This window comes from Ambystoma mexicanum, chromosome 6q, assembly GCF_040938575.1.
Source record: "Ambystoma mexicanum isolate Mex_15411 chromosome 6q, UKY_AmexF1_1, whole genome shotgun sequence".
NCBI lineage: Eukaryota > Metazoa > Chordata > Amphibia > Caudata > Ambystomatidae > Ambystoma > Ambystoma mexicanum.
The window spans coordinates 1,038,671,104-1,038,686,007 of record NC_090937.1 but is presented as its reverse complement, the minus strand read 5'-3'; the positions used below and the strand labels follow the sequence as shown (position 1 = coordinate 1,038,686,007).

At 42.2% G+C, this 14,904-nt stretch overlaps 1 protein-coding gene across 1 annotated transcript in view; it reads left to right on the top strand.

Moving 5' to 3' along the window:
* The window catches only part of PDGFRL (platelet derived growth factor receptor like), a 707,591-nt gene extending 706,797 nt beyond the window's left edge, over positions 1-794 (top strand). Inside the window, exon 6 of the mRNA XM_069631573.1 lies at positions 242-794. Within this exon, the coding sequence (XP_069487674.1) occupies positions 242-430 (189 nt within the window). The 3' untranslated portion in view covers positions 431-794. The remainder of the gene's footprint in view (positions 1-241) is intronic.
* The last annotated feature ends 14,110 nt before the right edge of the window (positions 795-14,904 follow it).

Here is a 14,904-nt window from a genome sequence, read left to right as displayed (position 1 = left end):
GGTTTTTAGGTGAATTAATGTTGCATTAGACATGTATGTATTAATCTCTGTCTCCCATTTAAACTGAAATAGAAGTACTTTTCTTCATTCATAAATCTACTGCAACAAGTATTAACAACTCCCTACACTCTGGGAGACTTGTTTAACAGTTGAACATAGAACAAAACATATAAATGAAATCATACAAACAATGTTGTATTGACATACGTTAATATATCTTATTCTGGTATATTGTTTACAGTATCAAAGACCCGTCACCATCCAAGACACATGGAGGCTAGTGGACCGTGGTACTGGACACACCACCCGCCTCTCAAAGAGTGTCATTGCAGTTGAAGATTTTGAGACCATTGATGCTGGATACTACATCTGCGTGGCACAGAACCTGCGAGGACAGACAACAGTGGCGGCCCGAGTGGGGAGGTTCTGACCTCTCAAACCTCCGTGCCCTATCTGAATGCATGTACAGTATATGTTAGGCATATGTGTCCAATCAAATTGTTCTAGTGAGGAAGAGGGATCGTCTTCTGCTTCACTCTCCCACTAGACCTTGGTCTTGATTTAACCCCGGTCATCAACGCTGGCAGTGCCACCACAGTGATAGTAAGTTTGCCCTTTGTAAAGGTTGAGTCTATTTCAGTCACCATTTTCTGTTTTGATAAATGGGCTATAAATCCTTACAGGACCAGATTGTGGGTAGATTTATAATTCTTCCAGATGCATTGCTGATCAGTTTCCTATTGTGTTATGATATTTGTACTTATGTTATCCATTAAAAAATACATCTAGTTGCAGATGGATGCTGCACTGTGTTTTTGCGTGAACATTCACACTTATTTATTTTCAGAAGGGCTGCAGCAATGAAGCATTCTTAGGCCGTGATGTTGCATCAGTTGTGAGTGCAGCTTCATTTAGCAGACTGGAAATACGAACAGCTCTGTTCTAAATCTGTTAAAATGCGGGTTCAGGAATGTAAATGTTGGAAAGGACCAGGTTTGTTGATGACTTCTGCAAAGTTTGTGTGGTCTTAACAGAGCGAACAGCAGGGAGATGTCATGTCTTTTACAGAAGGATGCAACATAAACATAGCTTTGATTCTTTGGTTCTGGCACCCCAAGTATGTTCTTAGGTTGATATAAGATAACAATGGGAAAGAGGTTTCCAACTTTTGTTGTCATATACATGACACAGAAACATCTCTTTGTGAGTTTGCTTTGTACTGTCCACCAGGAATCAACACAATGGTTAATTCTGTTGGTGAGTGCTATACGTGTGTTGTACATTGACATATACAACCTTGCTCGGTCTTCTCCCCATCATCTGCCTCTCCATGTAATTTACCGCCTTCCACACCTTTCCATCATGATGCAACATCCATTTGTTCATGAACAGCCAAGGGTCTCCTTTGTGCTGTACTTACAAAGTGGAGAAAACCAAGAACACTGTACTTGGTAAATAGTACATGCACGCCTTAGAAGACAGTATGAACTGTTATACAATTGATATTATTAGGGTATTTATTGAATGTGAACTGTAGGAAGTATTTTGATTATTTTGTTTGCATGTGTCACCCTCTGATTTGACACTCCCTGGTATACAATCCCATCCCACAATTCTGGGACAAGAAGCAGGCTGTATTAGGTATCAATATATTGTTTTATTAAAAATAAAGAGTTAATTCAAAGGTGGTCCCCTAACTTTATACTCAGAAAATCACCACAGAATATTATATACACATAATCAGCTGGTTTACAGAAAGAAAGGTTGGCCTTTCTGTGAAGATCTCACTCATTCTTGAACACACACACTCATTCACATGAATCAGATTTATAAAGATTTCTGAATATCTAATTCCATTAGGACAATTTAACTTATAAGCAGCACAGTCAAATTCAAACCGTACATCACCGCTTATCAGGTAATATAGAACATATTTTTGGTACACATGTATAAGCTAGATATTTCCCGTAAGTAATTTGTTCTGATGTGCAATGTGGTGTGGTTGGTTTCTAGCATATGTATGTAAATCAAATACAAGCTTTGGTGGCTTGCATTGAAATCCTCAGACTTGAGCTTAGGGAAGCTGTGCTATCAATTTAGTAGTGACAGAATATTGATTCACCTATTCTATGTATCAACTCAAACTTATGATTTTTGGAAGAGACAGCAACTATTCCCTCAGTTCCCTTGGATGATTTGAGTGTTTCTAATTTAGGCCCCCTCACTAATGTAATTGGAGAAATGTTACTGGTTAATGTTCATCAGAAATTGCATCATTCTCTTTGGAAATAAAATTGGTCCAGGTAAGCACTGTTTCATCCCAATATGTCTTTTCAAAGATTTATGGCTTACACAGGTCACAATTTATCAATACTTTCTGGATGTATTGTACACCAGTCCACAAATACAGTGTCAGTCTACACATGTGAAAACGTACCAGGTTTGATTCACTTGGCTATGATCTACAAAATTATGTGCCCTCTTTAAAGAAAAAGTGCTATATGGTCTGCACTCAAAACAGAAAATGCCATTTGCTCTTATTTATATAAAATCTCACTTGGCTTTGAATACAGTAAAACAACAAGTCACATTCCCCACTAAACTATTAAAGCATTCTATTTGGAATTAATTCTTCCCTAGTGATATTCCTGCACCCACTCTAGGGACTTAAAAGGGATAGGATTCTAGAGGACCCGTATCTAGAGGACCTGTATCTAATTGCATTAGGGAATTTGTATACTCACTTTTGTATAGTCCTTTTAAAGCACAGAGCCAGCATGGACCCAGACAGCCTCCAGGTAATCCTAGTCAGTCAGGTCCTTCTACTCTCCACTTTATCCACCTCTATGAAATCAGGTCTACCACAGGTACAATCTGCTTCAGGCTTCCTCTTGGCCAAAGCCTGTGGTCCTGGTATCTTCTGCAGAAATGTATCCCAGCTCAGTTTTCATTCAGTGAATACAGGTTCCTCTTTCTGTAGCCTTCAAATAGATTTCTTTCACTTCATCTGGGTTTCAACCTAAATACACTCATTTTCCTATACCATGTCATATTGATATCACAATTTCTAAGGGGTAAAATATTTCCACTGGTTTGCTTAACAGGTTGGCATTCCCAGAAAACACACTTATTATTGTCATAGATCAGAAATATTTTAGCATGTGATCTATTCTGAACAATTTGGATTCAATCAGATTTTCTTCCATATCGCCTAGTAGCAATATCATTCATGAAATATGGATTTCTATTGTCCATGAACCTCACATGCCTGGACGTCATTACACAAAAATGCCTGGGTAGCGGCAATGACATCAAATGATACTTGACCTCTGATGACATCACAGAAAGTGATGTCATTTGACCATGTATCATCAATATCAGTGTGTATAGGCCCATATTACCAAACCACTGAGAATGAAAGCAAATGTCCATGGTCAAATGATAATGATGTGTTATTATATAGCACTTACGGTTAAGCGCTTTACATAGAACAAATATACATACAATATCTCCAAACATGTGTTAGTACTCATTTATCGACCACTGAGGGATGAAAGGCTGAGTTGGCCTTGCCAGGATTTGAACCTGCAAATCACACACAAATCGTAGCAGCGAGCGCTCAACCCACTGAGCTATCTTACCGGCTATAGCTATCTTAATGGCTATAGTACAATGAGCAATTAATTCTGAATGAAAAATATTTGTTTTTAATAGGGTAAGCCAAGCACATAGCTCAGGAAAGACTTCTTTTCAGTTGTTTCACAGCCTCTGGGAGGCCCCCCCCCACTCCCATTTCCCCCCTGCCTTCAAGAGAAGGACCAAGGGCTAAGTAATCGCTAAGCAATTCTCTATCAATTTACGACTATAGTTGGTCAGTCCTAAGAGACTTTGCAATTCACACAGATTTGTGGGGTTCTTCAGTTTCAGTAGAGCCTCAACATTTTTTTTTCAAGGAATTAACACCATGGGCTGTGATTTCATGGTCAAGAAAGTTTACTTTAGTTCTGTACCAGGGTGCTTTTTAACAAGAGAGTTTAGCACCTTTGTTTCTTAGTTGGGTCAACACGTGGCATATCTCTACCATGTGTTCTTCCACAGTTTAACTTTTGATAAATAGGTCACCTACATAGGCCACATTCTCTCTTTCTAGAAGTTCAGAAATGGCTTTTTTTAGGAATATGTTGAACTCACTTCAGCTGTACTGTTGCCCCAAATATAGAGGAAAGTTGATATTGGTGTTCACAGAGTCCCAAGACAGTCCAATACCCATTAATCAAACCAATGGCAGAACATACTTTTGAGCCCTGGATCTGTAAAAGTCCCTGATCTATATAAGGGAGAGCCCACCTTGACATGTAGACCCTCTGTTCATTTTCTTTAGGTCGGCATATATTCTTCATTGTCCATTGGGTTTCAATATCCATAGTATTGGGCTATTAAAATCACTGTAGATTTTTCAGATAATCCCGCAGTATTCCAGGTTTTTGATAATTTCAGTGAGTGATTCCATGGATGGTAGAGGTAACCAGTATTTACTGGTGCCATATTAGGGTCTGTGGGTGTTTTTGTGTAACGAAGGGACCTATGTCCACAATCATAAGAATCCACAATCATAAGAATGGACAGAGATTTTTTCTGAAAATACACATCTTGCTTTTGTTTTTGCTCTGCCATCTCAAAAGCTGCCGGCATACTGATCTGTTCTTCGCCCATCAAAAGGAAGCCTGGAAATATTTCTGGGGTGGCAAGTTCTGAGGTATCTTCTTATTAGATGGAAAGGTCTTCACTATGGTATCTACCTGGACTGGGGATTCTTTGGCATCAAATTATTTACTAAGCACTCTGAAAGCCATCTCATCTTCCAGCATATCACCGGTAACATACTCCACCCCAAAAGGGCAAAGAGAGTACACTATCCAATTCCCCACTTGTTGAGTATGCAGAGTTTGTGGTCTGCTACCATCAGTATAGTTCTAGTAATCTTCAGGTATGGGAACAAAGACAAGGTTGGAGGAATCCATGGAAAAATTACTGCAATCAACAGCCACGGAGGTCTCTCGGCATAAAATTACACGTTGGGGATCATTATTGTCACCCAATATCCAGATGGTATCATCTTTGAGATCTTCTAATAGAGTGGAGTGTAGAGACAGGCCTTGTGGCTGAAGTCTATTATTTAAGTTGATAAAAGCTCCTTCATTAAGCAAGGTCTGTCCTTTTCTGATCTTTATTGGCAAAGTGTATTGTCGAGTATTTACAGGGATAGTAACTTCCTTGATTTGAGCTTGGCAGCAATTGAGCGGACTTAAATGACTTTTGAAGATCAGTGAAGTCGATTGGGTTGCCCCCGATTCTGGACACCGTTTTATTGTTGGTAAAATCAAAATTAATGGCAAATCTATGTAATATGTCATTATTGATCTAAAAATCCTAAATAACATCTCAAGTGAGACAGCAATTATGATTTCTTTTGTTTCCAATTTTGATTTTTTAGCATACACCTATTAGTAATCAGGTGCTTTGTATCCATTGCATCAAATCCAGATTCCCATTTATCTTTCAGATTAAATGTGGAAATATGTTGATCCTTCTGTGTTTGCCCAAGAAGTCTATAGCTGGTGAAGCTTCTTTGTTGATTTAAACACACTTTGTAGATAAATGTATCCTAACCTTAATTGAGTTTAATAGGGAAGCATGAGTTCTCCTTTCCTTTGCATAGTCGCTAAACTGCAGATTTTCTGCTTGATCCTTCACGAAAGTCCTCACTGGATAAAATGTCACTGTATTTCCCTCCATAATGGAGTACTGCTAATTTTTTGAAGGAAGGTTTATTCTCAAGGGTTTTGTGGGAGTTCTTTCACCATCATCTTGCTCCTTCACAGATATGATATGATGTGATATCTGGGACTTTAGTGTTCTAAGAAATTAACCTCTACTCTGTCTGGGTATTTTTCAATCAAGTGACAGGTACCTTTTAAACTGACATAACTGGCACTCCTTTTTAATTTTATCTGGTGGCTAGTTTGGGTCCAGAGGACTTGGTTCACGCAATATTTAACAGGTGAAAGAAAGCCTTTGATTTAAATCGCTTCCTAATAAAGCATGTGTGCTTTGAAGAGCCAGAACCCTGACCGGTCGGTGTTGCCCTATTTTAATTTCGACTTCCGTAAGCCCATCTACTAAGATTACCTTTACATCAATGTTATGCAGTTCCGCAAGTAGGCGGTTGAGGCTTATACAGTGATTTTCCCCTCTCCCTCTGTTTAGAGTGTCAAATATTTCGGGATATCAAGGTCGCCTGAGACCCTGTATCTATGAGAACTAATATTTTCCACTGTTTCTGAACTTGGAGGCACGAAAAATATTTCACCTCCAATTTACAGAGAAAGTTTTAGCTAGTTGATCATTCTGATTGCATTTTGCTGATGTTTGTGGTTTCATGCGTTTGACCTCGGTCAGTCGCCACAAGGGAATTCTCCTCAGGATCAAGTTCATGTGGATTGGTCAAAATTGGGACTGGGGCCTCCACCCTCCCCCACACACACTGTGGGGCTCCAGGTCACCTCTGCTTCTTGGATTGTGATACCTAGAATAACCTGGAGAGAAAGAAAAATCCTTTTGTTTGTATTGGTGCAGTATTTTGTGCAGCTCCAGGAGGAAGACATAGGATGCAGGTATGACACAGAAGCCAGCAGGTACAAAATATAGAAGTACTTTATTTATGTTTCAGGGTATAGATTATAAGAAGAGGGAGAGCATAGGGAACATCCTCCTTTCAGTTGTGTCTCCTATCCTGAATGGGTAACTGTCAACCATGGAACCCAGGGTTCCACCACTAGCCAACATTCCATGGCTTGCATTGCATATGGCAATGCAAGCCCCACACTACATCGCACCATTTTGCAGTTGCTACATCAATAGCCAGTAAATACCACTACATACATTGCCAATACTTGTTTTTATACATCACCACAATAGAACTTATACTTTTCAGTACAAAACAAAAGACAATTGGACAAGATGAGTCATTTTCTTCAGGGTTGTGTGTGAAGATGTAGTATTGCTTAGAAATCAAGTAGAAGAAATGCACACTTAGTTAAGAGCCCTTAATTACACCACATTAACCTAATAGCTGGAATTAACCCATTGTTGTTCAGACGAATTAGCATACTGGCACTAACACCCTATCATTGCACCACTCACTTAAATGCTTTACTCATGACTTCCTCACACCCGCTCGTAACCCACAGGTCCTCTTTTACAGTCAACTCAAGCTCTGTCAATTCCTTACCTTCACCACCAAAGCTGTGTGGGTGAACTTAATGAACATACAGAAGAATTTTTCCACCTCACCTGCCACTTCACTAAAATTCTTATATCTATTCCTGTACTAAACAAACACTATTACTGATGCAGCCTCCTCCTAGGCCTGCTTATCTACTCTTACCTCCCTAAAGAAAGGTACACATGTTTGACACGATCACACTTTAAACCCACATCACCCCAATTGCTACAATAAAAAACACATCACACAAGCTAGGCGAGCCGCCCACTGGCTCCCAGTCAAGGAAAGGGTCAACTTTAAGATCCTAACCCTCACGCACAAATGCATCAGCCTCTCTGCCCCATCCTACCTATCTGATACCATCTCCAAAGACACCTCTACATGCCCGAAAAGAAGTCATCACGCCAATCAACTCCACGTTCCCCACATCAGAGACCAAAAGCCGGAGGTATAGGTTTCCCTCACATAGCTCCCAAACTGTGGAATTCTCTTCCCAACGCACTCAGAGCTGAACCAACCCTACCCACCTTTCACAAAACCCTCAAACCTACTCTGTTCTAATAGCTCCATTTGCCTATCCAGCATAACATGTAACTAAGTTTTCTGAATCTTCTGTAACCACTAAGCTTTTCTCCTCTGTAGCCAGCAAGTTTACCTGTAACAGCGCCACGATGCCCTAGGGCTGCTGTGCGCTTTATAAATGTTTATTAATACAATATAAAAATGGCCCATATGCTCCATTGCAACTCCGCCTCACCCCCAGTCGCCACCTGGACCTTAAATCGATTGTGATTTCTCGCGTATTATACTGCATCAACAAATGATCTGAAGCATCACACCATCAAGCCTACATTATATAAATATGTTTATAAACCAACATGCATGTGTTCACAGATATACAATAGTCACTGCCTCCCTCAGTGAATGAAAACTTCCAGTGAACCAAAAAAGACCCCCCTGACCTCCACACAGTTCTACCAGTAAAACGGCCCAATCCACTACCCATAGTGCTACAAAAGCATGTATGTATTTATTCTTTGTTTATACTGCGCTTAATGCAAGCGAGTAGTTTCTAATCGCAGTATCGGGATTCGAACCCGTTTTGCCCTGCGTTGTCTTGCTTCCAAGACAAACGTGTTGTTCCTTCTGATAAGGTGCCAGAAAGGTCAACAAAGATATGGATGCAACAACTGTGTAGCCAATATCTACCTAAAGCACATTCAATAGAACAAAATGACAGATACAATTGAACCATGATCGCAACACAAACTGACATTTTTAACTAATATTCAGGCAATCTATGTAACTTTAACTATAGAAATGTAATACTGCCATCACACACCACTACACAGCTGCCCAAAATCAAAGAGACATTCACAATTACTTATAATTAATGAAAACCCTGACAGATCACATTACACTACTAAAACTTATGTATGTTTCTAGAACAACCCACATCAGTACATTGGGGACGGAAGGATAGCTCAGGGTCTTGGAAGCAAAGCAAGACAGAGCACACAGGTGTTGGTCTTCGGCATGAAGTGCAATAAATAAATAAATAATGTTATCAATTCATCACTAAAAGTCGAACCCTTTCTACTGTATTTTGTGTAAATCATTTTTAAAGTTACAGTTATTACCTAGAAAAAGTCAAAATCTACAAATGTTTGGAATGACAATGGTTTAATGGGTTATTAAACACTAAACATATCATAAAATGAAACAAAGAACCTTAAGCCACCTTCACAAATAAGTAAAGAAGTTACAGCAGCACATATGCATATCTTCACAACGTACAACAACAAGCCAACATACATAGCAAACATGCAATACATGTAATAATATACCCCTTAAATTAAATCCCCTTAGGAATGTAACCACACTTACTAAACAACCTCACAACAACATATTCTTACTATCATTTTCATACCACATTTACATAACCACTAACAAACATGTGAAGTACAAATAAATCACACATACAACAGCAATATTCGAAGAAAACAAAAGCACCTTCAACGCATCATCCAACGTAAAATAGTGAGCTGAGGTTTTCAGCAATGTTTTTTTATGCGTTGGTTGCCGTTTATATCAATACATATATTAATACTTAAAATTGGCACTCACAAATGTCAACCATAATTCCATCAAGTAAACCTTGATTTGGGGTATTGTCATGATCTCTGCTTCCAAAAGGTCAGGGTTTTCCCAACTCCCTTGGAAGCAGATCCATAACCCAGGTTCCGAGTGCCAACCAGTCCCAATTGGGACCTTTTGGACCCAGTCCTGGCGCCAGTGGCACCAGGCTCATAAATATGCCCAGTCCCAGCGCTGGAAGCGCCGGGCTCATAATGCTTGGGTGGACTTACCTGCAGCAGACCATGCTGCTTACTTGCCTGCCAGTTGAGCCTCTGATCCTCTTCTGTTTGGAACTACTTTTCCTGTTGGGTGGGGCTGGAGCCACTCCCTAGATTCAGAACACTGGAACTCTTCTGGAAGGCAGGAACTCTTTTCTTACCAGGAACTCTTTTCTTACTTAGGCGTGGCTGTGGAAGGAGACACCTAAGCACTACAGGAGGCTATTTAAACCACACCCGGTGGATGAATCTTGCTTTACGTTATTCTGCAACCTCTGCAGCAGAACGCTCATCGTGTCTTCTGCATCCGGTCCTGGGCCTAAGGAAAAAGGCTTACCATCCTGAATCCAGTCTTCAGCAACACCTATAAAGACAAGAAAGAACAGGTTAGCATTCCGGCATCTGAAAGGCAAAGGCTTACCTACTCTTCGTGCGCTCCGGAGGTCTTCACACTGCATTCCGGCATCTGAAAGACAAAAGTTTACCAACTCTTCGCACGCTCCGGAGGCCTTCGGCGCTGCATCCCGCATCTGAAAGACAAAACAAGGTGCGTTTAAAGACATTGGGGAACTTTAATACTCACGTGCCATTACTCCTTTCCACATCTAATCCAGTGGGTATTCCGGCACCCTGCAGCCGCTCCGAACTCGTACCTGCAAAATAAAAAGACAGTTAGAGCGCATAGTGAAGCAGGCAACAAGCGCTTACTTACGTGCTTCCAGGCGCTTCTATTCATCACACGGGTTCCATCTTCAACTCACTTCAGCCCGTCATCCGCCATCGCCGGAACCCTGCAAAACAAGAGACATCATTACTAAAGACTTTAAAGACATTTGAATGACTCGAAACTTACCGTTCGTGCAGTAAACGACGGACAGCAGTCCTCTGAAGTCAAGAGGCCTGCGCTACCTATCCAGTGAAGAAACTGGTTACAGCACCCTGCCCCGAGGCAGATGGAGAGCTCGGCATTCACTTACCTAAGGTGAGAGCGTTAACCTTTGGGGGTCTACAGGAGAGGAGAAGAGGAAAGAGATAGGGACACCCCAATAACCCCAGTTCATTAACCCCATATTTTCTATCTGCAGACATCTTACTCTACACGTCAGGCATACAGTGCACAGAGGTCCAGCCCAAAGAGCCAACCGGGTGCTACACATCACCTTTGAAGATACGGTAGTCGCCCAGTCAAGACCGGCGCCTCTGCGAGAATCAGGTGAGCGTTACAGAACGCAAAGCCTACCGCAAAACTCTCGCCCAGGCGCTATGGAAACCTCGGATACTGACCCCCTAGCCCGGTTACTTGGGGAACTAAGGGCAGAAGTGCATGCAGCTCGTCAGGAAACGAATGCTCTAAGAAGGGAACTAATTATTTCCAAGGAGAGAACAGACAATCTTGCTAGACAAGTGCTACAGTCACAAGCCGGACAGACCCCGTTACCCGCATCAGGGGCAAATCTTCCTTCAACATCCTCTATGAATCCAGTGCAGATCAACCTACCTGGGAATGTACCTCTGGCTCCGCCCGAACGATTTTCTGGTGACCCAAAGAGGTTTGCAGTATTTATCAATCAGTGCCGGTTGCACTTCTTATGCCGGCCAGCAGCCTTTCCAACTGATCAAGCAAAAGTAGCTTTTGTACTTTCGTACCTTAGTGGCAATGCGGCAGACTTGTCGATCCCTCTAGTTAATCAAGATGATCCGGTTCTCCATGATTTTCAAGCCTTTCAGCTTAGTATGGAAAAACTGTTCGCAAGACATTCACAGGGGCAGGCCTTGGACAATGAGCTTCTTTCGTTGCGACAGGGTAATCAAGACCTTTTGGCTTATATTGCATCTTTCAATAGACTAATAGTGGAAACTCAATGGCCTGAGGACAAAAGGATTACGCTGTTTTATAGAGGTCTACGTGGAGAGCTCAAAGACGTTTTAGCCCAAGTAGTGAATCCCCCACAAGACTGTTCGGATTATATAGACTTGGTCGTTCAAATAGATCACAGGCTGCAGAACAGGAAGGCCGATCGTTCCAAGTTTGATGCTCGAGTATTTTCCAAACCACCAACTCCTTCCAAAGGAGTAGACTCCGGGGAACCCATGCAAATAGGGGGTCTGAAAGGTCCTCTAACACAAAGGGAGTGGGAAAGGAGGAAACAGTTGCAATTATGCCTATATTGCGGAAACTCAGGGCACTTTCTTCGAGACTGTCCGGTGAAACCTGCCAAGAAGGCAGTAGGAGCTGCAGTTACCAAAGTTACAAACTCTGAGCAGGGAAACGACCTCGCCCGACAAGAATAGAGGTCCTCTTGCCGAGCGTGAAAACCAGTTCCGTGACCTCGCATTTCGTGATACCTATGGTCCTCATTAGCCCTGATAATCCGGATCGATTACATGCAATTGAAGCTTACGTCGACAGCGGTGCCATCGGCAATTATGTGGATCATGAAATGGTTTTGAGGATGAATCTAACTCTTTGTCCCAAGGCTGTAAAGGATGTCATTACTACGGTGGATGGTACGGAGATAGCCTCCGGGCCAGTAACGCATACCACTCAAGAGGTGACGCTAGTAAGTCAAGATGGACACCATGAGAAGATCGTGTTCGATGTGATCAAGGCCCCTCAGTTTCAGATTATTCTAGGAATACCTTGGTTAGAGAAACACAATCCTCTGATCGATTGGCGAGCAAGACCGGTCCAGTTTCCAGAATGTGTCTCTACTTGTCACCCTCCACCTGGTGTTGCACTGGCCGCAATTTCTTCAGAGACTCCCCAGTTACCTCCCGAATACCTAGAATACCAAGATGTTTTCCGGAAGGATCAGGCTAACTCTCTACCTCCTCATAGGTCTTATGACTGCCAGATAGACCTGATACCTGGATCTACTCCTCCTTGTAGTAGAATGTATGCCCTCACCGAGCCTGAGAACCTTCACCTTCGACAATACCTGGATCAATACCTGGCAAATGGGTTTATTCGTCCTTCCAAGTCCCCTGCTTCTTCAGCTTTGTTCTTCGTTCCAAAAAAGGAAGGAGACCTTAGAACTTGTATCGATTATCGCTCCCTGAACCAGATCACCGTTAAGAATAGATATCCGTTACCTTTGATCCCTGAACTCCTGGACCAAGTCAGAAAAGCATGCATATATACAAAGCTGGATCTTAGAGGAGCTTACCACTTGGTACGAGTAAAAGAGGGCGATGAATGGAAGACGGCCTTCCGCACCAAGTATGGGCTATTTGAATATCAGGTCATGCCCTTCGGACTTTGCAATGCCCCGGCCGCCTTTCAATATTTTATGAACGATGTCCTCAGAGAGCTCATAGATGTATGTGTTGTTGTTTACATTGACGACATCCTCGTTTATTCTTCATCGGAATCTGAACATCGGAAACACGTGAAAATGGTCCTCGAAAGATTGCGTCAACACAAACTTTTCGCTAAGTTGGAAAAATGTGTTTTCAACGTGACTGAAGTTGAATTCTTGGGATTCATATTATCACCTGGCGGAGTGCGTATGGATTCAAAGAAGGTCGATGCAGTTCTCAAATGGCCATCACCATCCTCCGTAAAAGGTGTGCAAAGCATGTTAGGCTTTGCTAACTTTTACCGCAGGTTTATCCCCGAATTCTCTCGAATAGTCCAGCCCATCACTGCCTTGTTAAAGAAAAACAAACGTTTTGAATGGTCTACCGAGGCGGAACAAGCTTTCCAGGATTTGAAGACTAAATTTATCTCTGCACCAATCTTAAAACACCCTCGCCCCGAACTCCCCTACATCGTGGAAACTGATGCTTCAAGCCTTGCCATGGGGGCAGTTCTATCACAAAAGGACCCGGTAACCAATCAGTTGCATCCCGTGGCATTTTGGTCCCGCAAATTCTCGCCTCCTGAAATCAATTACACGATTACTGACAAGGAACTTCTGGCTATCAAGTCTGCCTTTAAGGCTTGGCGGCATTATCTGCTGGGGGCCCGACACACCGTTACTGTGATTACGGATCACCGAAACCTGCAATATTTGAAGACCGCAAAAGCCCAATCCTCTAGACAACTCCGTTGGGCATTATTCTTTGCCGAGTTTGACTTCATAATTACCTATCGACCTGGTACAAAGAACGGTAAAGCCGATGCCCTTTCTCGGATGGGAGTGGAAGAACACTTGGTCAACCCTAAACCTGTACCAATCATTCCCGAACAAAGAATTCTGGGTGTAATCGCCACAGAATCCATAGAGAAAGTTAAGGATAAAGCCAGGCAACTTGTAACTCCAGCAGACATACAGAATTGGCATCTGCAGGGAAAGGACTTTGCAGTAAAGGACAACTTATTGTATTTCCAAGAACGATTATACCTACCCAGCACGGATTTACAGAAAAAAGTAATCTCTTGTTATCACAACTCTTTAATGGAAGGTCATCCCGGTATAGCCAAGACCTCAGAAAAGATGAAGCGCTACTTCTGGTGGCCGTCTTGGAAAAAAGATATCAGAGACTTTATAATGTCCTGTGGAGTATGCGCCCAAAACAAGAGTCAAAAGGAAAGACCAGCAGGCCTCTTACGCCCTATTGACATCCCACCTCGCCCTTGGCATACGCTTTCTATGGACTTCATCACCGATCTACCTCCATGCTCCGGATACAATACGATTCTAGTAATCGTGGACTTATTCTCCAAGATGGCGCATTTCATTCCGCTCAAAGGCTTGCCAACAGCAGCAACTCTGGCCCGAGAATTTCTCGAAAACATCGTCCGACTGCACGGTTTTCCTTCGGTTCTAATTTCGGATCGAGGTAGTCAATTTATTTCTCATTTTTGGCGAAGTTGCTGTCGGTCGGCTCAAATTGATGTGAGACTATCGACCAGTCACCACCCTCAGACCGACGGACAAACCGAGAGGACCAATCAAACTCTGGAACAGTATTTACGCTGCATGCTGCAACAAACTGAAAAAACTTGGAAAGATATCCTTTGGATAGCCGCGTATGCCTACAATAACTCTGTCCATTCGGGAACTGGGAAAACCCCGTTTTTTCTTTTGTACGGCAGTCACCCTCGAACCTCGGAGTTGGATCCCCTCCAAGACCTTGAAACACCAGCAGTAGACTACCTGCATTCTACAATCACCCAAGCCTTTAAGGAAGCTGTTTCTCACCTTCAAAGGGCTAAAGAACAATACAAGAAAGGAGCAGATCAACATCGGAAGGAAGCCCCTCACTATCAAGTAGGGGATCAAGTCTGGTTATCCACCAAATATCTATCTCTAAAAG